Raw genomic sequence first — 27,864 nt, forward strand, 5'->3', positions numbered from 1 at the left:
TGGCTGATATCTCTGTGTTTTATTTTCATGTTTGTAATGCAGAATACTTCTGAACAAGATTACGAACAACAACTGCACTTTTCCAAAGAGGGAAAAATTTGTTTCCACAAAAACCCCTTGACTATCACAATGGAGTCAAATTGCTGTGCAAAACATACAGTGACCATGTATAGGATCTTCCTGGGACTTACAGAGTAATATATCATGGTGCGGTAAATTTCTGACATTTCAGGGTAGTCAAAAGGTTGAGGAAAACCTACGAGTTGTAACTGAGGACTGCTAAAATGGTCCACTGGAATGAGTAGACATTATTAACGAAAAAGAGGGAACTTCATGATAATACTTTGTTGACTGAGGTAGCACTACGGTGGGACAAGAAACCTTTTTGCATAAACAAAAAGAATTCAAATGAATACTGACAATACTGACACAGTATTTGCTTTTACAGAAAACACGTATCTATCATCCAACTACAATGAAACCAACAAGGCATGACATTTGAGAAAGCCATCTTGATGAAATTGAGGTAACAAAGATCCTTACAGTAATTGGTGGATCTTAATATGAATTTCAGCACCTGTTTCTATCAAATCCTTCATTGGGAGACAAAAAACCCATAAATTTCCACACCATTCCTCGAAAATCACTACCAACATGATGTGTAGAGTACATGATGGATAAAACATCATGGTATCATACCATGTGAAGACAATCTGTGAACACCATTCACGTTTGGCCATTGGATAATGTAGCATATTCACGTGCACATTATCTGAAAGAAAGCAATCAAAGCATTTCCACAGTTCACCAGGGATTAATTTCTTGAATACATGATCCTTTATTATTTTTTAAAGACTCTTCATAATTTTTTTTCTTAATTTTTCTTCATAATTTTTCTCTGTCCTTAACTAAATCTGTGCGTGTTTTTTTAAGTGTAATGATCGTTTGAATAAAGTGTATGTGATCATTATGGTAAGAAAAATCACGATTATGATACTCTAGACTGGGCAGGAAATATTTGCCCACCAGAACTATGATTTGATTCCAGTATTTCCATCGGACTTTAAATCCTGGACAAGAGATGCTTTGCTGCCAGAGCCACAATTGGAGCTCCTGTTGGAATTCCTGGGAAGGGACCACTTGATCCAGCGATATCCAGATGGGAGTATTGGAGAGGTTTGTCAGAGTCAACGCCATGCTGAAAGAAGATCAAAAGATGTGCTGTAGGTCAGTAGGGCATATCATAGGTCACCAAAATGTGTCATAGGTCACTACGATATGTGACACAAGACAACAAATTAATTTCCCATGGGCCACCACAGTAGCATTATGCTAAATTTTCATATTTAAAAAAAATCAGGGGCACGAATTCTCTTGACAGGTGTTAGGTCAATTTCAGCTTGACTACTGATGAATTTTTTCAGTAGGCAAGTCCACAGAAATTTGGGGTTAGTGATGAAAATAGCGCCCTCAGTGGTCTTTTGGTAGAAATTCAAACTCATTGCTATGATTTCCACAGGCCTCATAACACCTTATATTACCACAAAATGCTACGACTATCTTTCACAACAGTCTGCATTTTGATTCAAGTCGGCAATTACCGTTACACATACATCAAACTACAGTTCAAACCAAACAAGCAGACATGCAGGTATCAAAACTTAAAGGTCTGCACTATATTTTCCATCTGAACTATCTTCTTCAGTAATGAAACTGGAAGTGAATGGTCTTGTGTCATGTTGGAGCTTGCTAACTAAGATGGGTGTAAGTCACTATTGTGGGAAAAACTGCCTGTTAAAACTCGGTCTCAAGTAATCATGAAAATTCATGAAAGAACAAAGAGTTGAATGTACATGGTTACAATTATTATGGGGAAGCGTTCCTTCTGGTCTAAGTAATACATGGACAAAATGCATTTGTGGGCAAAAAAGCAGGAGGGGCAGGTTTTTTGAGATAGTGAGGTTCTTGCGATGGTTCGTTCTGTGATAGCAAGACAAAAAAAAGTTGCAAAATTTAATTTTGGACCTTTGACATTTCAACCACATATTTGACCTGTGACCTTTTACCTTGTCCAATCCGGAAACCATGATTAGGAAGGCAGCAGGAGACTGGTGACCTCTTGCTGTCATAGTTGACGGAGCGTTGTTGGACTGCAATATGTCTTCATATTCGGATGGTCCAGAGTGAAATTCAAAATCCTTGTAATGAAAGGAAAAACATTCATTAAAGCAACAGTTTAGATTTCCAAATGAATCTCCAAGGATTTACATTTTATTTAGAATTTAATAAGAAAGATGTATGTCACAATTCCATGGCATGAACAGGGCGATGTGAAAAGTAAGTGAAGTGTGAAGTTAGTCTGTAATTTTGAATCTACCTTCCAACTCAGCAAAGAATAATACAAATACAACATGCATTGTGAAAGGTAAACAGTTTGCGGAGCTGCAGTGTAGTTACACATTAACACTTTCATATGAAGTTGGTATCTCTTGAAAGTACTCAGATCATTAACATCATCTTGAAGCAGCCATACACGTACCTCTCGGCGAATACTAGATATTTCAAAGGGATCTCCAAAGTCTTCCCCAACTGAAATGAGAAATGTAAATGTCAACATCCACTTTTTAAGAAGTCTGCATACTGCCTAAGAAACACAACAATTTATGCTTGTGATGTCAAGAATAGACAGCTACCGAGCTCCTCCCTTCCAAAATAATACGATAACACTTGTGTCCTGACGGATATGTTGTGTGCAGTGTCGGTATCATACATTCATATTTGTCACCGGATGAATAAAAATGCTGGTGTGTGTTGTTGAGAAGGTACTCACAGTCATAGATCATAGACTGCACATACACGCCATAGAATGTCTGTGGACTGAAGCACATTGCATCCTAACCCACTCACGCCAACAATGTATAATATCGGTCTTACGTTGACAAAAACTATACCTGTGTTCAGGTCTGATGTGTATTACAACTCTCACAAAGAGAATGGTCAGTTTCAGGCCCACAGAACTGTCCAATAAGATCTAGCGTACATGACAATTAATACTGCTGCCATTCATATCATGCTTTACGATTTCTTGTCTTTGCACGGTCTGCCTTGACAGATAAAATTAGTTTTTATACCATAATCCTTCGAATAGCAAGAAACAAAACTCTATGTATGCACATTGATTAAACAAAGTGACATATTTACCTGGCAAGAGTTTGTGCAACAGGCAAAATATTTGATCAATTTATTTGATTTCACAAACCGAATCATCTTTTTTTTTTACACCAAAATACTTCAGTAGATATTCATAAGGTTGTTACATACAGAATTTTCTGATGATAGTCCTCTATTCAGCTCAAGGGGACATTTTCAGGAGCTCCCTTTCATGCTGTTAAACCTTCCATGCAAATTACATATCAAACTCTCATGATGTTAAGTCCCTTTTATACCCACAGTCCCAGTTTAATTTTGTACTCGAGAGGTAAGTACATGTCAACCTACCTGTTTGGAGCTCCTGTGCATGTTTGGTTTTCCTTGCAGGACCATTATCAAGGACAATCTGAGAATGGAAAAACACACATTTTGCACATTCAGACACAGCTGATACCATCATGGACAGTAGTTCTTGAAATCTGAAATCACTTCAACAGTCACCTGCCGTTACAGTGGCTAAGTAAGTATTGACCATCATGATGATGAGCAGCCAAGGGAGATCATAAAAACTTCATATCTTGATGCAAACTTGAAACAAAGCTTGGATTTAGCCTCACTTTTAGGACCTTTTCATTCCGTCACAGCTGAGAATTTGAGAGAGAAAGTAGACAAAGTAATGCTGGAATATGAGGTCAAAGGTCAACACTCTCAGGCAGTACAGAACCAACAATACCGTATGGTAAAATTTTCATGGACAGCTTGCTTGTGTGAAAATAAGGGAAAATAGTTGGTGGCCTGATAGAACTAAGAATTTCCTTGATCCAGTTACTTACAGAGTAGTTTGGTCCCATAGCCCTGATGGCGTGACCAGTCAATGTAGCTATGGTGTACAAGTGGGGATTGACTTCAGTCAGTGCCTGTGGGAGTGAGATACATCAAAATGAATAATGCCTGATAGCATAGAACATTACTGATGCTTTGGAACCACTGTTAGAACACAAGGAACAGAAACTTGTGAAGTGGGATAGAACGAATTGAACAGTTTATGACGTAACCCCTATGATAAACTCTTTTACGCATCACAGTATAGTACATCATGTAACATTCAGTGTGCAATAAACCTTGTAAAATTTTTCAGGCATAGTACATACACAAACTCTAGGTTATATGCCAGAAGGCACAAACTCGACAGCAACACTTTGGTTTGTGTATTCAAAGCATGCAAAACAGTCAGGAAACACGAGTACTGGTAGGTTAAGCTTCTGTGTCCTCTGTCGACACCAGAGGTTGCCAAGACAACTGCCAAGTAGTATGGTTTCAAAGTACTACTTGCTGACAAATTATGCACACAAGCTGGTGTTACTAAAGTTTGGCTAATGTATGCATGCTTAAAGCTTATTGAGCTATCGGATAGAGATACTTACAAGATCCTTCATCTTGCACAGTGGGTCGGCCATGGCCATACGCCCCTCAGCGTCTGTGTTGCCAATTCTAACACGTACACCTGCACGAGATGTGATAATCTCATCGGCAACATAGGAATCTGAAAATCAAAGTCAAGCAAGGACATGGTCAATAATGATATTGTGATAACTTAAATTACTTGCCAGAAAAGAGAAGGAGATATCCACTGCTCTGACAACACTCATGCAAAGTGCAAAATTTGTAAATCACACTGGACTAAAAATTCAATAATTAATGACAACATTTGACATTACGGCAGGCTCTGGTGAAAAGTGGACACTATACATTTGAAACAACTTGAAGAGTTGAACAACAAAATGTACTTGACCTCAAATCATAAACAAGGGAAAACATTGGGCAAGTTACAGTCAGTGAACCCATCAGATGCAGCTACACACAATTTAGGAAAATGACCAATATTAAGGTTTGGTCACAGAGCTTTTCTGCCAAACAAGAAACTAGATTACTACTGACTGATTTTACTCAAAACATTCATGCCATGAATTCATCCGTACAACCCTTGTCACCATTGTGAGTGACGTCTCTGTATTTGTGAGCACCTCACCTGCTCCAACACTGTTCCTCACCAGTGTCAGGACACCAATCACTTTGATATTTTTGGGTTGGAGCAATGCCAGTATTTGGAAGAACCCTGCCACTGCCGCAGCACCACACTTGTCTCTGCAAAAGTGACACATCAACTGCCAATCATTTCATGATTTTTGTCGTCCAAAGGTTGAACAAAAGTATTGTGTTTTGTGTCCGGTGGATACATGCAAGTTAAAGTAGCTGTAACTTTTTATACTTGAGATATATTTTGTCCTGCAAGTTCACGGATGATTCCTGAAACAAGCCTTAAAAAGGGGGGTGGGGGGGGGGTGGTCATCGGAACTGCGCGTGTGAGACTCTCTTGTTTATAAACAATGTATTTCATGCATGATATCTATATGCATCACTTCAACATAGCTGCAACATATAAATTTTATGATATTCATTTTTAACAAGCATGGTTTAACTTTCATCAATCGCCAACGTACCCGAGATAAGTATTGACATCGGTTGTAGGGGTCCCTGGCAACCTTTGAGCAGGGCTCTGACGACCACCCCCCTTTAATATCATTTTACATGCTGCTACATGCAGCCTGTATATCTATGACATGTTATGCTATTGTTTATGATAAAATGCGCCGTGAAATTGAAAGACTTAAAACTTTTGCTCAAAACGTGCAATGTTTTGGTATTATCGAAACAAATTACCGTAAATTTACTGATTCTGAAATTCAAATTGGTTGCCATTCATGTGTTAACTATATAGGGAAAAGCAAACTTTTCAATTTTGACAATTTTATATACTTCACAAGCTGCAAACTGAGCCAACAGAAGTGGTAGATTATCAAACATTGCAAAAATCCGAGTCTGAATATCTGTCCCCAATGTGCATTTTACCATAAAGGATGACTATTGACAGAATTTCAGTTAGAATTTATGCAAAATTTTGTTACACATGCATAAATATTCATTGAATTTGAATGAAAACAAAAATTTGCTGGGCTATTGCTTGTGTTGATGCAAGGATACAAAAAACATTGGTTGGCACATCTCATAGTGTTGTGCACGAAGCGGAGAAAAGTTCCAAAGTAGTACCGGCTGGCTGTCAACTTTTTGCCCTGTCAATATTGACTCTCATACCTGTGCATTCCCTTCATGGATCCGCCATGTTTGATGTCAGCACCACCGGTGTCGTAAGTCACTCCCTGTAAAAGTGGGAAAAGACACAATCTTTATAATGTACATAAATTACAACACTTCATTGGTAAAAAGAGAAAAATATGACAAACAGGCTCACTTGCAGTGATAGGTTATGTCTGTCTTTATACATCACAGTACGTGTATGAAGCATCATGTGTACAGCTAGATTGAATATTTCACCTTGATTTCTGACAAATGGACTTTAACTTTCTGAGTCACGAACGCAAAATCAACACTTTATTTTAGAAAGTACCACAAAAGAACAGATACAAGAGCCAGCTGTAAAAGACTGTTGAATTCTCTGAGTAAATTTCAGAATTTCTTACAGTTTTCTTGCATCTGTGCTGCACCAATTCATGTAATACATTTGTATGTAAAATGTTCATGAGTTAAACAGCATACTCTTGAGTCTGTGACTTGTAAAATTGATAAAAAACCCACAAATTTTAGGGTAAAGTGCAGCATCTCTGAAGACTGTAGCGTATTGGTTGGCTGAATATCACTGTCATTATTAAATCATTTCCAAACAGTCAATGAGCTACAGAGCAGCATCACATGTAGTTTCGCTCTTTCACTTTGAAGGTGCATACAATCTTAAGGTAATATGCACCTCGAAAGTGAAAGACTTAAACTTTTGCTCTAACTTTCCTCAAGGAATCTTTCAATCATTCTCTTTCAAAATCAAGAATAAAAATAGGGGGTCACCGTGCAAATTTTGGTACTAGAGAAAGAAATAACCCAAGATTTACCGATATTAGAAATTCAAAATGGCCGCCATCTCTGTGTTAACTCTATGGCGAAAAATGAAAATTTTCAAATTTCAAAAAACTAAGCCGGTGAAAAGTTTTCTTTCACCAAGAGCTTTAAAATGAACCCCCACATGTGGTATATCAGAAGAGAACTGTAAAAGTTTGAGAGTCCGAATGTCTGTCCCCGAGGTGCGTTCTTCCTTAAAGGTCTGGTGAAATGCCCATGTTGCAAAATCACAGAAATACAGTTGATGGTCTATAAAACAGTTACATTCATTTCTTTTTTCGTTTAGCGCGCGTGATTATGAAATATGGCAAAAGAAAAATGCAATGTGGGCGTGTCCCCCGAGCCTCTCCAGTCGACTTTTTTCGGCTTTCCGAAGTTTGCCCGACGCCGTATCTCATAACGGGAATTAAAGTATTTCACACCTCCGTAAGCTCCCTACGGGGGTAACTTCTAGGGTTTCCGCTTACATGATCAGGACAGTGTCCTCCTTCACTATGGGAGAACGTTGTTCTTTTGGTGCTGTGACAGCGGCAAGAACATGAACGGCTCAACTGTAAACTTTTTCAAGTTCCGTCAAGTGTTGAGTGTTTGAACCATAATGTGCTTGTCTCTGCTGGTTCGTACGATCGGCCACGGTCCCTCGGCTGAGCCTGCCTCGCTACTCGCTACACAGAAGGTTGGGACCGCAATGCAAATCAACAGCATGAACACCAACACTGAACGTTGTGACTGCCATTAAAATGCACTTGTCTACAACACGGAACGATGGGAACGCAATGCAAATCGACAGTAACTTAAAACGTAAATGGGACCGTGATTAAAATGCACTATAACTACAAATCAGCTGCATGAACAGCAACACTGAATAGACTACCATTAAAACGAACAACAATACGGAACGTAGAGATCGTGATACAAATCATGGAGATAGAGTCCTTCATGATACAAATCGACAGCAACACGGAACGCGTCGTTGGGATGGCAATTGAAGAACAACGGGGAATACCGGGCCACGAGGACCGCGATGCAAATCGGCCGCAACATGGAATGTTGAAGACGTGATTAAAATGCACAACACAGAACATCGAGACCGCAATGTAAATCAACTGCAACACCGATCCTTGTTGCCTCGATTAAAATGCGTATGTCTGCTATGTATAGCAAAAGTTTCAATTCTCGCGAGCGAGCGTTCCTATGCCCGCTGTACATGCAGACAAAATGACGTCAAATTTATCGCGAGGGCTCGATTGCGTGTGTCTAAGTTTCAATTCTCTCGAGAGCCATTTATGCATGCTGTACACTAGACTAGATGACGTCAAATCTCTCGCGAGACTTGGCTCGATTGCAAATACGTACGACGGAAAGAACGCAATAATACGGAAGTAGACACAGTTTTTGCGAATCGCCGAGAGAGAAGCGCAGATTAAACAAATGACTAAAAAACCAACGTTTTTTCTTTATTTACCATATTTTTTAAACAAAATCAGTTTCGCCGCTGTGGCGAATTAGGATCGATTTTTTTCGCCACTTCGGATTTCGATTCGCATTGGCGAACGTGGCAAATTGGCAGCGCGAACACTGGAGCCTGTTTTGTTAGCGGATACCGGGCAGAGATAAGGCGGCGTTGGACCGCTATTCGATGTAAATGAACACACCTGTGACGTCACAGACGGCCAACTATTATCCCCGCTATGGGCGTGACCTGAGTGTCGCAAAATGACCCCATGAAAGCCGCGCATAGAAATATCAAAAAAATTAACACTTGCGCGTACTTTTAGGTTGCAATTCTGTTGCGAGTGTAATAGTATTGACCCCCTGGAAGATATTCAGTCACACGAACGGGACCATTTCACCAGACCTTTAAAGGAAAACTCTGAGGACTGAACAGATGACTTAGTGCCTTCTGCAGTCAGACCAAATCCCATTGTTTTTCTATGGCATACTTGGAACTCTGTACTGTACATGTAGGGAAAGAGTGATCAAAGACTTCACAGAGAGGAATACATAACAGATAATAGAAAGATAGTTCATGGGTACATGTAACTTGTGGCTCAAACAATCAGTCCCAAAGTGGACTATACAGACAGACAGGTCTCATCATACAGTATTTCTATGATACCAAGTAAGACAGGTCAGTACAAACCTTGCCGACTAGAAGGAGTGTTGTATCAGGGTTTCCTTCCCCTTTATATTCCATTTCAATGATTCGTCCGCGATGACGATCAACTCGACGAGCACACCTGTCCACCGCCGCATGCAGGGGATAATCCTTGTCCAAAACGTTCGGATCAGAGATGACACTGATCTGTTGTTAAGGAAGACACACCAGACTTAAATCAGTGTATTAAGTGAAAGCAAATGAAATATCTGGCGTGTAATCAAAACACATATTCTAAGAGTAATAGTTACGTTAATATGAAACTTTGGAGCCTACCATCTTAACATCTGAATTTTTTCCAGTGCACACTCATGAACACATAACTCGAAGCGAAATCAATTCACGACTGATTAGAGTGCACACAGCAAGTGAAAACAAAGAACTCATTAAACAAAAGTGACTGTGTTAGAAAATCCCTAAATTGTAAGATTGATAAGGTAACTAATGCCATATTATTTGTAGACCTACATATTTAACATGTACCTATGAAATACTGCATTACGATTTTCATTCACAAAGTATCCACTTTGAACTTCCTACCGCTGTACCAAGCAAATACAATACCCATCCACACACCTGTACGTACTTTGATGTTCAATACAGGCACAACTTCATCAGTTTCAAAGTACCAAAGTCATTTTGAATATGACATGTTTTACATCTTTTCATTTTGAATGAAAATTCAGGAAAAAAATACTTGAACCTACATTAACAGAAGACCCCTTGAAAAGTTCCTTGACGTATTCTTCAACTTTCACAGGTGCCATGCGTTCTGGATCAGATCCACCGATATCGCGAGCTACCAACCTGCACAGAATACAACAGATTCCATTACGTTAATGATGCGTGACACAACCTTAGGAACTGATTGTTGATCTCTGTACAAAATGCATGCCATGCTAATGTTCCTGCTTTGCTTAACCCTTTGAGGGCTGTAATTTTTTCCTACCAAAATTTTAGTGCAACATTGTACCAATTTTTATGAATTCTTCTGTACTTTTTGATAATTTTGAACCAAATGGTCATCACATTTCATTAATTACAGTTTTTATCAAAATTTTGGCAAAAATCTGAAAGAACTTGACTGGGGTATATTTTGTCAAGGCAAAAAAATTGACTTAGGCTCTCAAAGGGTGACCAATTTCACTTTTCTGAAATATGGCAGACTTTGATATTTTCTGACTTCACTGAATATTTTTATTGATATACCTGGAAACAAAAGTGGCACTTTGTGTCTCTGATCTCTATTGAATTATTGGGATGAGCAAATCTACTGAATGGAGCTCATAGGCTTGTAGTTTTTAGTACCGGGCTGATGGTGCTTTGCTTCTACTAGCTGAAAAGATTGGTGAATTATTAAGCAGGTAGCTCACATATAGACTTGAGGGCTAATGGGCTTGGCTTGTGATCTGTTTTAGCTACCAGTCCATGGACTGGTGGATCAAAAAACGAACTGCTCATCCCTGCATGTTTGTTTTTTAACTGAACAGGACCAAGACAACACTCCTTTCACATTAACGCAACTTGTGTATGCTGTTTTGAATGACTTGACCAAGAAATGTTTAATGTTGAATCGTGGAAGTTGGGAGTTACTTACCAAGACAGTTTCCTAATCTCTTTCAAGATAGAAAGTACAAAGATCAAGATTCTTAGAACTATGACAGATTATTCAAGAGGAATCACTAAAGAAATGCTACATTCAAATAGATTATGGAAGACATTAAATAACAATGAGTTGCTTACCGTCCACTTTCCATAGCTTCAACAAGTTTGCATAATCTGGTAGTCTGTTCTTCATCCTCAGCCCATATTCCCAGCTTCTCAGCTTTGCTGGCCCTGTCTACCGCAGCCTCTCTGACTTCCAGGGGCTGTCATAGAAATACCATTCATAGAGTCATTAAACTTCCCTCATCGATGCACATCAGTGTTATTATGTTAATGAATGCAAATAAGCTAGGAATGCATATTGGACCAATCAAATTGCCAGGAATTAATTCTGGAGTTTCACATTAGTAACACATACTCTATAAAATTGCATGTCAGCTTCACTTTGAATACACTCAACTTGAAATATACTGAACTCAACCAACATGTACATGTAGCCAACATGTAACTGCATGACAACAATGATAATATTGTACAACATTAGATAAAGATTTTTGTACATAGTGTCCTACACAATGTACCTCAGGAGAGAGAGTGCTGACCAAAAAGTTTCTGTGTATACAGTTTATCGTTCAGATAATCTTCACCATGGAGAAAGTATTATCATAACACAGTTTTTATTGTTTTCAACTTTTGTTACCAATTATTTTACTTTTTTTCGCTGATTTTCAATGTTTGTACTGCTATGTTTAGAGGGTCCTTGAGAAGATTAGCACTTATGGCTGACTACATAGCCTTCAGCATCTTTTTAATAAATATCAAATACAAAATAATAAAATTATGTTGAATGTATATTGACTACTGTCATGTAAGATTCATAGCATCACAAATGGTATGACATCAGACAAAACGGCTGCTTTATTTTCACTCCATAACTCCATACATTTGTTCCCTGATCACTTCGTTATGAAAGCTGTCCTTACATGTACTTTACCTAGATACAAAAGTTTGGGTTTTCTATCCCACTTTCCTTATCATAGGAACTTGCGTGTGGTCATAGTGAAAACAAAGGCAGGCTTTGAGTCATCTGAATATTTTGCATGCATATGCATTGTCTTTTGACAGAAATAAAAGCATAATCAATGTAACATAGAGAAAGAGTAGACACATGATCTTGCATTGTGCCTTTTTGTCATAACCAGAGGTAAAGTCAAACTGTTATTTGAGAATGGAAGTCACACCTTTGTGCTTGCCAGGTCTAAATGAAGTGTTTGAACTAGGACAGCATGCTTACCACATACAAAGAATGAAGAGCACCAAGGGCTGCAACAAGACGTGCTTCATGGAATGTTTTGTTGCCAGGCACCACCAACAGTAGAGACTTGCAGCCTGCTTTCAAACCTCTGAAGAGAAGAACAAGAGCAGGATGCCAAATGCAGAAAAAGAATACTTACTGTAGGCTTATTCACAACTACACAGCCCAGTAAGGACAAACCTTGTCAAGTACATGTATCATGCCATGGAGCTACCCTGTGGACTCTACCATTATTTTTAGGGGTGGTCCATGGGTGTAAGGGGCTGAATAAGCATGTTGTTGTCATTAATGATACAGTGAAACCTGTCTAAACCGAACCCTGTTTAAAGTGGAAATCTGTCTAAAAACCCTTTTCCAAGTCCCATTCCAATAGAACTCTATGTTATAAGGACCTCTATAAACCAAACACATCTCCAAAACAAAAGAATTTTCTCAGTGCCTGAAGGGTTCGGTTTAGATAGGTTTTACTTGTATATCTCTTTTTGGAGGATTGAAAAATGGTCCTGAAAAGGGCCATTTGGTTTGATTTTGTACATCTCTTTTCAATTAATGCAGTGAATGCTGCTCTGCAATATTCTTCATCATATTGCGAACTGCCACTTCATCTGTTCTACCATACCGCTTTCACCACATGTATTCATCTAGGTAACCTGGTAGCATCTCCTTCTACACACCATTCATCCTCTTCAGCTTGGCCTTTGCTCTGTTCCAGAAACTCTCCATAGTCTGGGTGTACATGTACTTGGATCGATGAAGTGGTGGCCATTCTTGGCCGCCAAGAAAATGTCTTCGGTGAGACAGATCTTCGACTCTAGTGTAAGCCAGGGATGCTTAAGGTAGCATGCGCCTCAACAGTGAAAGACTCAAAACTTTTGCTCACACTTTCCTTAAGGAATCTTTCAACCACTCTCTTCAAAATCCAATAGAAAGTCCAATAAAAATCAGGGGTCACCGTGCAAAATTTTGGAACTAGAGATACAAATAACTCAAGATTTACCGATATCTTATATTCAAATGGCCACCAATCCTGTGTTAACTCTATTGAGAAAAATACAATTTTCTCTAATTTCGAAAAAACTAAGCCTGTGAAAAGTTTACTTACACCAAGCACTTTAAAATGAACCCCCAAAAGTGGTGGATCAGAAAAGAAGTGTAGAAGTCTGAGAATCCGAATATGTTTCAGAGTCGCATTCTACCTTAATTGTGGAAAGGGAAAAATATGAGGAAAGCTCAGGCTACTAATGTAGGCCTGGGTGCATTCCCTGTTTTACTGATCAGAGTGATGACAGTATTACTGTAACATAACAGAACCCACCTCTTAACGCCCTTGCCTGCTGCATCACCAAACCTCCTCACATCATCGTAGTCACGGTTCAAGGGGCCTGTGGGTGCAAACACCACTCTCTTGGCAGCATTGCCACCAAGTGGTGCTACAACAACATCCTTCTCAACAGCTGCATCAACCTGTAACAAATGGTAAAACAACCCTGTTAAACAGGAATGTCTGATTTATCTTTTACTTGTTGCATAAGAGCTTTCTGTCACACTTGTTTGTTTTCGTTTTTGTTTTTAATTGATATCAACCTTTACCTTCAGTCATCACATTTTTCTCTATCTTTTCCTGTACATTTTCTAAATAATCTGATTATCAATATCAAAAGTTCTCTTTGAGACAGTTTGTTCATGTAATAATGGCAAAATACCACATGCTTTTGAAGGACAAATTGCAGTCTGGCGTAGTCAGTGATTTACTTTTTCTCCACAATGCTACGCTTGTAGTAACATGTCCAGCCACTGCCATAGAGAGGCCAGAGGTTTGCAACATTGGAGTGATTGTGACATGATCATTATGATATCATGTGGGCTGCTTGCAGTTCTCTTGCAAGTTCGGAGTTTGGTTCATTCCCTGTATAGTGTATGTTTCACTGTTACACAAAACAGTGAATTAGATGAACAGATGTGTAGATTCTCAAGCAAATGGTATTTTGTATCTTTTGAACAACTGAAGGTTATCTGCTGCCGTGAGGGTAATGTACTAGATATGATTTATGTAAAATTTACAGAAAACAGAAGGTACATATACATGTATACAGACAAACCACTTCAAAATATTGTACACAGATGTGTTGTAAAAATCATCAAAAATTATGCCTACCTCTTTGAGTGCCTCAAGAGGTTTCTTGAGGAATGCAAGGCTTCCGGTGAGACTGGAGAGTTTGTCTGTGATCAGTAGTATGCCATCCCATGATGCATCAGCACAGTTGGTTGTGCCCACTATCGTACAAGGTGTCCTGGAAAATTCAAAGTAGCATTTTGTCACACATGACTTTATGTTTGTTAAACATGATTTGGTTTATGATTTGTTGCCTTCTCAAGGGAAAATTAATGGTGATGCCAAGTATGAAGGCCAGGGCATTGTCAATATTCCTGCCTGGAGCGCCAGCCTACAGGCATGCAACAAATCAGATATTGCCCTCCTTATCATGCATTATTTAATTTATTACTCTGAAGAACAAATGTTGAGTTGGTTTTCATTGCCATTAGCAGCTTCATTTTCTTCATGTCCATGATCACAACAAGTAGTCAATCTCGCTATTAAAGATTTAAAGTAAAAAATCTTTTGTGTGCAAGTCACACCCGCAAAGTGCTCCATTATGGATGGACATGTCTCATTATCTTTTCAGTGCTCCTGTATTACCTTAGAGGGGCAGTTCTCAATCCCTGGTTTTCGGATTAGCTCTTGTTGACATTGAGTACTTACCACATGGTGTTAGCCCTTTGTTTTCCATATAACTTTTATCTAGTTTGCATTTAGACAAAGCTGATAAATGATCTGCCCCTTTAAATTTCAAAGTTGGTCTCGCTTTTTTGAATACTATCGAGCCCAAATAAGTGGAGTAACACATAAATTTTATTTGCACAAGTATATGTATATCATCTATTAGATAAAGTGACTCATGTCCATTTGGGGTAGCTTACTGGAAAAGAAATAATTTTCTCAGGAATATCAAGTCACTATTGCAATATTTGTAACTGAAATTCATCAGTCTACAACTAAAATACATGGTAAAGTGTTATTTTACATTTTACATCAATTTCATTATACTGTTTCATCTGTTTGTGAAAAAAGTGCATAGATATTGCAACGAGTAATCCTTATAAATTTCACATCATTATTCTATGTCACATTGGAAATGAGAGAAAAGTCTTTTTTTTAATAATTGGTAATTTGAAAGCCTTGCATATTGATATCAAATACTTTGATCTGTCGAAATTCATGAGACATGATAACATGTGGTTCTTCCATGCAAAGGGTAAAGATTTTCAGTAGTCTTATCACCGATTATTTTATCAATATTTCTGCTTGTTCACCTGGTCACTGCCACAACCACCGTTCACCTAGTACCTTACATGTACACAACCTGCCGTAGCTGCTCAATGTGTGTGTTTCTGAATAAATTGTCTTATCTCTTTCATACATTTAAGGTGGTTGGAAAGGCTAGAGCGTCAGTTATAAATTTCATCAAAACTATTAAAATATAAAAGTAGTCAACATTCTCTGTGGAATAAAAAAAAACTAGACATTTGGGCACAAAGGCATTGCAGAGTTATAGCCTGTTAAAACTTCTGAAAAACTGACCAAATAAGAAGAAGTTGGGGAGTCCTTAGTGTATTAACTATGGTAGAGGTCCCCTAGAGTCCTTAGTGTATTAACTATGGTAGAGGTCCCCTAGCTTTTAATAAAATGTTTGAAAAGGGAAAGTCATTATTTGCTGTTTTTCAGGAAAGTTTGACAAGGCGGTGCTGGCATTCAGACTGAGTGACTGCTATTGTAAATGCAGTTTTAGATTCTTTGAGTGTCAAAGAGGTGTCAAAAGTGAGATTAACCAATAAACTGCTCTATGACTTCAAAAGAGGGGTGCAAATATGGCTTGTTTTCAACATTTTTGACAGAATAACAGTTTTCCTACATAATTTTATACCAATTTAATCCAACTTTGAAATGAGATATGGACATGGAATTTTTACAGCCTATTAACAAGGTTACAGATAAGATTTGTACGGCACAATTTTCCTGTATTTGAAGTACTTTTTGAAAAATCACATTTTGAAATTTGAAAGAATTTTTAATAATTTTTTGATATATAAACCCATGTAAAATCATAAAAACAAATTTTATTTACAAATCCTGCCGTACAAATCTTACAATAAATAGTGTCAACATATTTATAACTAATTTGGTACTATTAATACAATCCAATTATTATAAAATTCAAATATGTAAAAAAAATATGAAAAATTAAATTTTAATATTTACTGGTGTCATATTTCAAATTCACGCTGCAAATATACAATTTTTATATCTTTGGAGAAAATATTAACTAAGGGAGTTATCCTGAAAATTTGAACTAATATCTTGATTCTAACACTTGAAATTTGACATTAACTCTGAAAAAAGAATTGGTGCAAAAATAGCCTTTCCAACCACCTTAATAGTGCATTGGTTATCTGTATGGTGGAAATGCTGTATATCTTTTAACAAAAAAACCAAATAAAACGACCGGCCAGCCCGCACTTGGGCAAATTTGATGTTGCAATTTTAGTGACCATCTGTTGCTTTGCACAAATAGTGTCATATGTACGCCCTGGCTTGTGATACATCGAGCACCTGCTACAAGATGTTATCAATGTATCTGACCATTCCTATCAAAAATTCTACCATGATCCTTCATGTACTATGCATGAAAACTTCAATTTGACAAACATCATTCTGGAAAAACAAATTATTCTCAGGCTCCTCCTGTACAAAAAGTGACAGTTTTTGTCAGATATGACTGCAGATGTCTGCCACTTAACTACCGTAATATACAATGAATTCTACTTGTGTTTCTACAAAAGCGTATATTTTGGGTTAAGGAAACACTCACTACTGAGCATCTACTGATTTAGTTCCTTTTGCAATCCTATCAGTATTGATACATGAATGGGCTTGTCAAAAATTCTTCCTCCATTCTACAAAATGTTCAGTGTGACGGGGAGGGATACGGAAAGAGAAATGCAATGCCACACTCTTTCAACCGATAAATGTACCAGATGGTCCCCCTTCTCCTTCCTCAATCAACAATACAATGTGCATGGACATTTTTACGGTGCCAAAAATGATGAAACTTTACCATGGCTGTATTCCATTAAATAGCTGTTTGTAAAATTACAGTAAAAATCCTACACAGAGATATTTCTAAATAGAAGATTTAGTAAAGTGTGTACCTCTTCCTTACCAAAACAGAAAGCTGATACTAGTAAGTACTTACATTTCAATGACCAGCTTGAAGGGAGGTCTCTCCTTCTGTTTGTTTGTTGTATGAAATGAGTAACTGATTTCTCGGACTTCAGTTGAAGAAGTCTTACACTGTGAAAGGCATCCGCCGAGTGGCATGGATTACGATACGCTTTGTGTGGACGACTATCTGTCTGTTTGGCTAGCAGCTTAGCCCCTATCAAATTTTTTTTAGATCAGCCTTGCAGAGTTTATACAGTTAATGATTAGCGTGTCTGCAGAATAAATCACCTACAGAGTTGAGAAGTATTGTTGATAACAACATTGCCAACATACACTAACTATTCATTGGTTTTCCACCAGAGACATTAAAAGAGGGAGGTTTTTTTTTATCAGGTTCATCTCTGAACAATTGGTTAACTGACCACAACTTTAAAATGAAACAAAGAGTTAAATTGTCAATGTCAACTTGCTGCCCCAAATATTAATCATGAACCTATCGGTTGATTTCGGTGCAACTGGTTCGTGAAATTGTAATAATTCCTTCACTATATACATGTACTCACATACATTACATCTCCTTAAGGTCCAATTAGTGAAACAAATGTATTTCCCAAAATTTCAAGAACAGAAATTTGACAAGGTGGATATAAAATTCCGACACACATGCTTGCATAATTTTCCCAGGGATTAAACTTTTGAGGTGGAGCAAAATATTCTTAAATCTTCAATACACTAATCAAGCTACTGTACACAATTGTTGTTCATTGCTGTAGGAAAGACTTTAAATGGATTTGATAGGAAATGCCTATTTATGAATATTTTCAGCTCATATAGGTTAGGTGGAAAATAGATTACAGGATGATCCGTTGCTTAACCCTCTGAGTGCTGTAATTGTTCCCACCAAAATTTTAGTGCAACATTTTTACCAATTTCTATGAATTTTTCTGTAATTTTTTTATAATTTTGGACCAAATGGACATCACATTTCATTGGCTACGGTTTGTTATCAAAATTTTGACCAAAATCTGAAAAAAAAATTGACTGGAGTATATTTTCTAAAGGTGACAAAAATTGACTGTGGCGCTTAGGGGAGAACCATTTGATTTCTGGGGGGTATGGAGGATTTTGAGAAAAAAAAAATTGTCATCAGGTGAGATAGAAGAAAAAAAAATTGATTCTGTCATGGCCTGAGAAAAAAAAATTGTCATAACAGACAGAAGTGAAAAAAAAATTGTCACAATGCACCAGAAATTAGCAAATTTGGAAACTTATTCTCATGTATTCTTTGCCGGCGCGCCGTCATAGGCGATGCAAATGTTTTTACTGCAAGCAATTCTTATGTTTTTCCCCAGAAGTTATGATGTAAGCAGGCACTGCATACGTCTACTTAATCAAGTACATCTCAATACACTCAATGTCTTCCTTCCCTTTTCTGACCCAAGAAATTATATTTCAGGATTTCTGTTGCAATATCTCAATGGCAAAGGCACTATCTAAAGGGGACTATTTGACTTCTGTAAATTGTGAAAATTTAAAACACAAGACAGGAGTTCAATAAACTAGTGTTAAGACACCGTTAAGACGAATCACTCAATCAACAAACTGGTTTACCAGGGACGGAGATCACAAGACCAGGGTCAAAGCTCTATCGATTCACCGGTGTCTCGCCATGTATTCGGAGGAATGTGAGGGGGAGGGGGGTCACTAAAAAAATTGAAAACTTCAAAATGTGGAGAGGAAGAAGGGGGGTTGGGGTTACTCAATTTTTTGTGCGAAATAAATTAAATCACATCTCAGATTGCACCATTGCACACATCCATTTCTCAAAATTTTCGTGCTCTCCCCCTTGGGTGTCCTAACAGTTTTACTGGTAAAAGACAAATTGAAAATACCTCTCGGATTGCACTACACTGCACCGTGGCGCACATCAATTTCTCAAAATTTTCATAGGATTTAGGACAAAACTGAACTGCTGTGAATTAATCCTTTATTATCACAGAAACATGTTTTAATTTACCTCAGTTCAATGACCATTTTGACAGTTAAACATACAATATTCAGGCTTTTCATTAGAAGCTGGCAGCTGGAGAAATGACACAAGAAGGTCACAGAATTTCCGTTCCTGTATACTCATTTGTTTTCAGTCTCTGGCAAACAGAACTGTTTTTCACAAATTGTATTGTCATTGTTTGGTTGTTGAATATTGTGACTCAAACACTGATCACGCAAAAATGTAAAAAATATCAGTGTTCAATGTCAATGTCAAACAGTTTTACCGAGTGCAAAATAAACTGAAACTCCTCTCAGATTGCACCATTAAACATATCAATTTCTCAAAATTTTATATACGAGAGGGGGAACCCCCTCTCGTGCTCTCCCCCTTGGGTATTCTAACAGTTTCACTTAGTAAACAAATGCAAGATAGGGGAAAGCCCCTGTGACGCTTCACCCTAAGCCTCTCGCATGTTCTCGCCCAGTACTTTCAAATTCTGCCCTGTCAGATATCCTAGTGAAAACCCTGTCATAATACCCATCCAAATTAAACAATATAGTATATGGTTAGATACTGCGTGAGCTTTAATATCTTTATTTTATTGTGACTTTGAATTTCATGTTGATGGGTTCACCTTTTTTGAACCATCATGAGATAACTATGATAGTCTAGCAGAGTACATCAGGATTGAAAGGTCTTTACTGTTGCTGTATTTTGTAAATATTACAATAACATGTATTGGTATTTAACTTTTCTAAGTGGGGGGGATCAGTCAAAATTTCAAAGTTAGAGAGGGACGTTACTCAAATTCATCATGGTTGGCGAGGAGGGGGGGGGGGGCACTCGAAATTTTGGAGTTTCAGGCCGTAAATAATGATGACTCCGTTATATACAACACATTACAAACATGATGACCAATTAAAAAAAATTTGCACTGCTACTCCATTTGGAAAACAAAAATTGATGCAGGTCTGACAGTAGAAAAAAAAATTGCTGTCACTCTGACAGGAAAAGAAAATTTGCTCCCATACCAACGTCCTCCATACCCCCCCCCCCAGAAATCGAATGGTTCTCCCCTTAAAGGTTAAGGTGACCCTCCTTTGTGAAAACCCTGAACACAGTGGACATTCTAGTCTACTGGAAAAGAACAGCGTCCAAAGGTTGTTCATCAACAACCTGCATTTGCTTGAATGATCTTCAAGGGAAAGTAAAACCACAAATTGCTCTGCTGTTCAGGGATGAATTTTCACGGCTCTGTAACTCATGCTCAAATTCATGCCAATTTACCGGTGACAAATCAGTTACAATGATGAGTGCAATAATCCTTGAAATGTCTGCACTACATATCAAAGCAATCAGGCAAAGATTGTTGATACAGACTGAATACATACTATTTGAGTCCAAGAAACGCGTGTTTCACTTCAGACAGTCAAATAATGACAAGTCTTTTCCACTTGGACAACAAAATCAGATTCATGGGGAAAAAAAAGATTTTACATTTTTCACAAAAGGGATAGAAATACTTTTTTATTTCTTGTGGTAAAAGTTTGCCACCGGATTTAAAATCAGGTGGCAATTATGAAAAATCTGGTGGCAGTTTGTGATCGGTATAATACAACATTTTGTCATTGCCACATACTTATTCTAATTTATAAATTCTTGAAAATATGGTGAGTACATGTCACAAAAAATCAACCCATACTGCAGGCCTCGAAAAAAAAATTCAAACTTACCAACCGTGGGACACGTGAATTTCATTTTTACTTGCCTGACAGGAAAAATTACTTGCCTGAATTTCTAATAACTGTACTAGTAATTTGAACAGAAAGCAAGAGTTTGGCCATATGAAGTGAATTAAAGAGGGAAAAAACAGATTCAAACATGAACTACATTAATGTGAGAATACTTTAGTTTTTTTCTGTAGATTTGGCCATCTAGAAAACATCTTTGAATTGGAATTTTTCCACAACCTAATCCAAATTAAAATCTTCGCATAAGAGTAATAAGATTGTGTGATTTACAATGTGCATAGCTGGCTGCTGCTCTTTATTATCAAGCTGAGATCACAAACAACTGCTCTGCTAGTGTTTATCTGCCAATGCATACGCACATGTACATCTGCAACCCTTTTTGTTTACATGTTTACTCACTGAGCACAGCCGTCTTTCAAAGTTTTATTTTGATAAATGTATTCGTCAAGAGAGCAGATTAAAGTTTCGTTTTCGTTACTCTTCAGTGCTTTTTTGTTTTCTGTAAGTGAGAGCCGATCCCTAACAACCAAGGTCATGTAATTTGAAACTGTCTGCATCTCACGCACTACGTAGCTGCAATATGTGGCCTCCTTGGTTGACTGAGCCCGTTTCGACTACGATGTAAACTTGTACTTTTTCATCTGGGTGTTGATTTACGTTGAACAGTAAGCGTGGCTTCGAATAAGTTTACATCCATTTACCAAGCACAGGGTGCAATTACATTATCGCGTGAAGCCAATCGACTGTCATATGACTCATGCTGCACTTGCACAAAGAGAATGGCAACCACTGTCAAGAGCATACCACTTTACGGCACACATACAAAACAGTGAGTTCACTCCGTGTCGTCGGAGAGAACATGTCGCAAAACTGTATTTTTACGACTTTTTGTGTTTTACAACAGCAAGAACGATTATTTTGCGATGTCTGGCGGATTTTCAAGGGTTTTCAGAAAAAACTTTTGAGAGTTGAAGGACTTACAATGATTGTAGGCGTGTACAGACCTAATGAAATACGTTTTCAAGCTTGAATTGTCCAGAGCTTAGTAATTAGTTAATTCAACCGCTGGTGCACTTGCCCATCGGACGGGAAGCATATTGATTTTACTTGCCCGAACCAAATTCACTAGCCACGGGCGTTGGGCGATAGGAATTTTTGAGCCCTGTACTGGCTAATGAATTGCAAGTATTTATTGTTATTTAATTCATGCAGGCTGCAGTTTGGCTTTGTTTTCAAAATGTCACAACATGCTTTTATCTTGTGTCGTATGACTGCATATGCGGCTATCACAGAGGGCAACAACATGTCCAGTGTACAGAAGCTGCTGTCATGTCATCGATATGGAGATTAGCCAATCACAAGTTTGGATTCACGCTGAGTTTTCATTAATGCCAAAATGTCGCAATTAGTTTGGGGTTTTTTTTGGCTAATGAGTTTTTCCGCCGTCAGACAACACTGTTCCTTGCAGACTAGTGTTCATTCATTCAAGCTGTAGGATCGATGACAAGATGACCCAAATTTAGTGGCAGAAAAATACCACCAGAAAAAAATTTTGGTGGCAGATTGACAGTTTTTGGTGGCAAATGCCACCATTGCCACCGATTATTTCGATCACTGATTATACATCTAAACATTGAGTACTTCACGCAGTGAAAAATGGTCAGTCCAAAACCTCAAAATTTTAGTGAACTTATGGCTGCTGAACTACAATTTCTACCATGTGCACTTCTGCTGTGCTGCAGTTTGAAGTTTTGTGAGCTTTAATGCACTCAAGGCATTTCCAGTCTGCTTGTGATCTCTATGCAGTGTGTGATGGGTATCCTATTTTGATATTTTTGGTAAAATTGGTCTTACAAGGTGTATAATGAGGTTATTTACAAAATCCTTTGATTTATATCCTTCTACATGTACACCCCATTCTTCGGTATTGTCTGAGACACTATGTGTCTCAGACAATACCTCTGCTGCATGATGTACTCTGATTTAAAATCATACAATACTTACAGGCAAGCCTTGCCACTTCGATGCCTGGTATGCATGTTTTTTTACACACCCTAAACGTTTTCATATCATTAACAGGAAGGAACCTAATGACTGGATTGTTTGTACAGGATAAACAATTAACAGAAAACTGACACCGAAATATATCTAACACATACATGTAAGCCTTGAGACAGATTACTATCACCTGGCTGGGTGCAAATTAATGTCTTTACGACCAGACCAGTCATTAGGTTCCTTCCTGTTAATGATATGAAAACGTTTAGTGTGTGTAAAAAAGATGCATACCAGGCATCGAAGTGGCAAGGCTTGCCTGTAAGCGTTGTAAGTATCATGTTACAAGGGATGTCATGGCATTGGCAATCTGCATAAAGGTTTGAGACACATGGCACTATCCCTCCAAATTAGACCCTAATAGTGCATGGGCTCTTGACTTTCCTTGGAAAACACTGCTTTATGTTTGCATTGAGAAACACTGCATTTATGTGTAGCTTTGACTGGTTGTTCAAAGACTGAATTTTGTATATGAAGGGACGATAGCTGTAACTTGTATGGTTTAATTAGTTTGTTCTACAGAACACTTTTGTGTGTTCATGCTTCTACGCTCTTACATCTAAATTGAAATACAAACCGTTTCAACACAATGCACTGAGTGTGCGTTATGCAATGTTATTGATGGCCACTTTCCATTTCCACTGAAATTCAATTGCCAACAATAAGACAATTGAACTAATGCATATACTGTACTGGCTGTGTTGATAAGTTGAAAACTGGACATTTTGATATGAATTTGGGGATAGAGTATTTCACATAACAAAAGTATTGAAAAAAACACACCAAATGTTACAGCTATATCCTTTTTAAATGATAATGTATTTTTACTAACTTTGCAGAGAGCCCTCTAACGTGTCTGGGACGTCTTGAAGCAGAGGCAGCGGACTTGATGCTGGCATGAGTCCCTGTGGGTTGACAGTTTTTCAGGTGGATTCGCGGTTCAGCATGGCAGTACCTCTCTTTCATCCGCTCTGTTTTTGACACTGATTCTGTTTTCAGGAGATTGGACAGAGTGTTAACAGTGGATGCTCTTAAGCCAACTTTCTCTGCAACTTGTTTTACAGAATTCCCATCCATTAGCAAGATAAGAGCCTGGTCGCGTTTACTGACTGACTCGCCGCTGTGTTCATCATCATTGCTGGCTGCTTTTATCTGAGATGAGAGCCCGGTGCTCACTTCAGTAGATGCCCTCGAGGGCAGTGAACTTTGTAACCTGGCATTGGATCTTGTGCTTCTGGTGACAGGCTTTGGGTTGTTTGTTTTCCTTCCCTGTGCATGAAATGTCTTGCTAGTCATGTCCTGGCTATCAAGCAGCTCTTTGCCAGACGTATTTGCAGCCCATCTTCCGTTCTGCACATCTGCTGCACTGTGAGGTGATGCAGATCTTCCCTCTTCTCTGGGCTTCTTTCCACTGACTTGGGTTGAATCATTTTCATTTGGCAATCTTCTCTTCCGAGTGTTCACACGACTTGGTGGCCCAGTCATGACATCGCTGACTTGAGTTCCGCTAGCTTTCCCTCTTAGCCTCATACCACCTCTAGGTGTTGCAATCACTTTGCGACTCTGATGAACTACTGGTGCTACTGAAGCTTCTGTTGACATGACTGAAGACGTGTCTTTTCTACCTGGTGCAATTTTATGAGTTTTACCTTTGTCAGTTCTTTTCTTTTCAGCTTTGTCTACTGTCTGCTCTCTCTTTAGTTTTTTCTTGGCTAATGTGTACTTCCCCCTCCATTTCCTGACCACATCCCTCTTAGTTCCTTCAACTTCCCTGTAGACAAAGTCTACCGGTTTTCCATCATCAAAGAGTCTGAACGCATGAACTATCTTCTCAATCTCTGGTGGGAATTCCTTGGGAAAAGCTGAACGGACAAGGTACATAATTGGATCCAAATCATCCATGTCATGATTATCTAGTGCCTCCTGTTGGTGTTGGACAGGGGATTTGCTGTTTGCAAATTTGTTGCTCCCTTCTGTGTCAGCTGTATTAAGAGCAACTCTTTCTACGTTTTTCACTGGCGTTCCCAAAGTCACTGTAATCCATTTGCCAGATGTTGTGGACGTGGCCATTTCCAAAGTTGACTCCTTTGTCTTTTCACAAGTGTAGCTTTCTTTAGATTGACTTGCACGGTCTGGTTCTTGATTCTGCTTTCTTCTCTTCCTAGTTTGTCTGTCTGTTGGTCGAGTTACACCTCTTCTCTTTCTCAACGTTGCTATTGGTCCATTTTGCAAACTGGCAGGAGCACTTGATTCATTCTCACTTACTTCAGAGTGATTTGGGTCTGGCCTAGTCTCTGCTATGGCTTCACTGCCACATTCTTTTTGCATATTTTCACCAGTGTCCAGCTGACCATCCTGAGTATTACTACTGCTAAGGAGGTCAGTGTCAATACTGCCATCACTGCCATTTGTTCTGTCTGCTTGCATGCTACTTTCTGTAGACTGCTTTGACTCGGCACTTTCTACCTCTTCCCGTTCTTTATTTCGCCATGCTTGTTTTGCTGCAAGAATGCGATTCATGGCATTTTGCTTTGCTCTTTTGTTTGCTGCATGTCTTGACAGGGGAACTCGAACCTCTACACTGTTTTCACTCACACTTGCAGGTGAATTGACATCTGCAGATTCACTTTCTGTCCTGGCAACAGAGTCACTCTCCGGTTGTGAATGTGAGGTTATATTGTCGTAACTGTTTGTTGATTCCAATGCATTGTCTACGCCTTGACTGTCGGATTTTTAGAGTCTGTCACCATGGCTTGAGATGTTGTCGTTTCTTGCAAAGATGAAGATACGGTGGTGGTGACCTCACCATTCTCTTGCTCAGGATGTGTGTCAGGCTGATTGGTCTCTTCAGAGACAGTCAGGGATGTTGCTTGAGGTGGATTTTCCTGCTCACCAAGATCAGACATTGCACCTGTGACAACTGCTGAATTTTCTCCATCTTCATCGAACGAAACTCCTGGCACTGGAGCCTCATTGCTAGTGGTGTCCATGGCTTCTGCCTCATCTAATGGTGATGTTGTCTTGTCATTGTCTGCATTGACAATGTTGCTATCACTTTGTGTTTCTGTTGTTGGCGTTTCACATGAATTACTCACTGTGGCTACCATTCCTGAATCAGACAGCGTCTCCATTGACATTGTCTTCGAAACCTCAGGGGAGCCCGTTTCCATTGACCCAACCACATCATTAGCGCCTGTTTCAATTGTCCCTGCCACATCAGTAGCAGGGGTTTCGCTGACTGCAGATGCAATGGCCAGAGCCGAGTGGTTTTCCGATATTGCTACTGGTACGACAACATTGTCCTCCTCGACAGCTTGTTGTGTTGTTGATAAAACGTTAGCTTCGCATGCGATAGACTGGCTACCAGGGTCTGGCTCTGGTGTTTCTCCCGTCGCGTCGCACTGAGAAACGGAAGGCAATACGTTTGCAGAGCTACTTCCAGAACTACTGTAATTCGAGGATTGATTTTCATTGTCTGCATCACGATCTTCGGAGTCATTATTCTGAGAATATCCTTTATATTCTCCTACCGTATCTTCCGAGTCTCGCGTTTTCGCTTTCTCACGGCTTGAACTTGTTTCATCGTATTGCCTTGGAGCAGAGGTGACGCCGTTATCTTGTCCTGGAGGCTGCGTCTCTTCGTCAACCCTGGCAGAACCGCGCTCAGCGGGAGCTTCAGGGTCACTCTCACAGACAGTGCCCTCTTCAGCTTGTTGGTCGTCTCCTTCCGCCGAAGAAACGCTGTTAATGTCATCAACTACTACATACTCTGTCTCCTCTTGATTTGATTCGCCTTCACCGCACAAAGATGGTGCAAAGACGTTGTCTGCGCTAGCATTATCGGAGACAATGGTACCCACGCTGCTGTTGTCCGCCGCAGCCATTTTGAAACTGAGCGCCCTCTACTTTAAATTTCTTCAGATTGACAACATGTGACATGTCGACACGGCGGCGGTCTTTCTCATGTTGCAAGGTTTCCAACGTAGATATCTAATGCAACTGTAAATAAGTTCAGCTTTCTCATTTTAACAAGTATGCTGATTAAAAAAATTCTCTGCCAGTAATCTGCTGTTTTGCTGTCGGCAATCGAGTCACATAAGCTTATGGTAAAACCTAAAACGAATGATTGTGACGTAAGCTTACATATGCGTTATATTATAAACCTTATGTCATATAAACTAATAGTAAACATTTGTTTACTTTAGGCTCTTCGAAAACAAAAAAAACCCACCACATATCCATGAAATAGTAAGATTATAAAATGATATAACACCATTGATTAATCAAAAGCAATTAAATATTAAGAAGTGATAAAAATGACGATAAAGGTACTAGTAAGCCTAGGCCTAAATACGTAAGTTGATGTCAAAATATGGCGCGGGGACAGATTTTCGAGCTCTAAAATTTACCATTCTTTGATGTCATAGAGCTTACCTAGATTCATTTTGAAAGCTGTACGGAAAATGTCTGTCACAGCGCGCACAGAGTTGCAAAAATTGACAAAAAATATTACATTTATTTTCTAACACATTGAGCACAGAGTAAGTTTATACCACGGTTTGTGGAGGGACCGTGTTTATACGTAGG

General features: G+C 38.8%; 2 protein-coding genes across 2 annotated transcripts; both read right to left on the minus strand.

Annotated features, from left to right (window-relative positions):
- LOC139120166 (uncharacterized) lies at positions 1-27,175 on the minus strand. Its single transcript, XM_070684326.1, has 15 exons — positions 24,110-27,175; positions 14,353-14,488; positions 13,513-13,661; positions 12,177-12,285; positions 11,021-11,145; positions 9,985-10,084; positions 9,263-9,424; positions 6,304-6,368; positions 5,180-5,295; positions 4,575-4,693; positions 3,984-4,067; positions 3,499-3,556; positions 2,540-2,589; positions 2,067-2,198; positions 1-1,198 (listed from the first exon to the last, which is right to left on the minus strand). Exons 1-15 carry the CDS (start codon positions 25,795-25,797, stop codon positions 1,064-1,066), a joined length of 3,228 nt encoding a protein of 1,075 aa, XP_070540427.1. The 5' UTR covers positions 25,798-27,175; the 3' UTR covers positions 1-1,063.
- LOC139120739 (brain acid soluble protein 1-like) lies at positions 25,989-27,161 on the minus strand. Its single transcript, XM_070685278.1, has one exon. The coding sequence runs from the start codon at positions 27,159-27,161 to the stop codon at positions 25,989-25,991; it is 1,173 nt and encodes a 390-aa protein (XP_070541379.1).
- Positions 27,176-27,864: the final 689 nt, after the last annotated feature.

This window comes from Ptychodera flava, chromosome 20, assembly GCF_041260155.1.
Source record: "Ptychodera flava strain L36383 chromosome 20, AS_Pfla_20210202, whole genome shotgun sequence".
Classification (NCBI taxonomy): domain Eukaryota; kingdom Metazoa; phylum Hemichordata; class Enteropneusta; family Ptychoderidae; genus Ptychodera; species Ptychodera flava.

What these genes read in the sequence shown, in the direction of transcription:
- LOC139120166 (XM_070684326.1), bottom strand. Translation starts at nt 25,797, where the DNA reads ATGAATCGCATTCTTGCAGCAAAACAAGCATGGCGAAATAAAGAACGG. An exon ending in CACTCCTTCTAGTCGGCAAG is followed by an intron (nt 6,369 to 9,262) that starts GTTTGTACTGAC and finishes CCACTTTTACAG; the next exon opens with GGAGTGACTTACGACACCGG. An exon ending in TCCATGAAGGGAATGCACAG is followed by an intron (nt 5,296 to 6,303) that starts GTATGAGAGTCA and finishes TCACTTTTGCAG; the next exon opens with AGACAAGTGTGGTGCTGCGG.
- LOC139120739 (XM_070685278.1), bottom strand. Translation starts at nt 27,161, where the DNA reads ATGGCTGCGGCGGACAACAGCAGCGTGGGTACCATTGTCTCCGATAAT.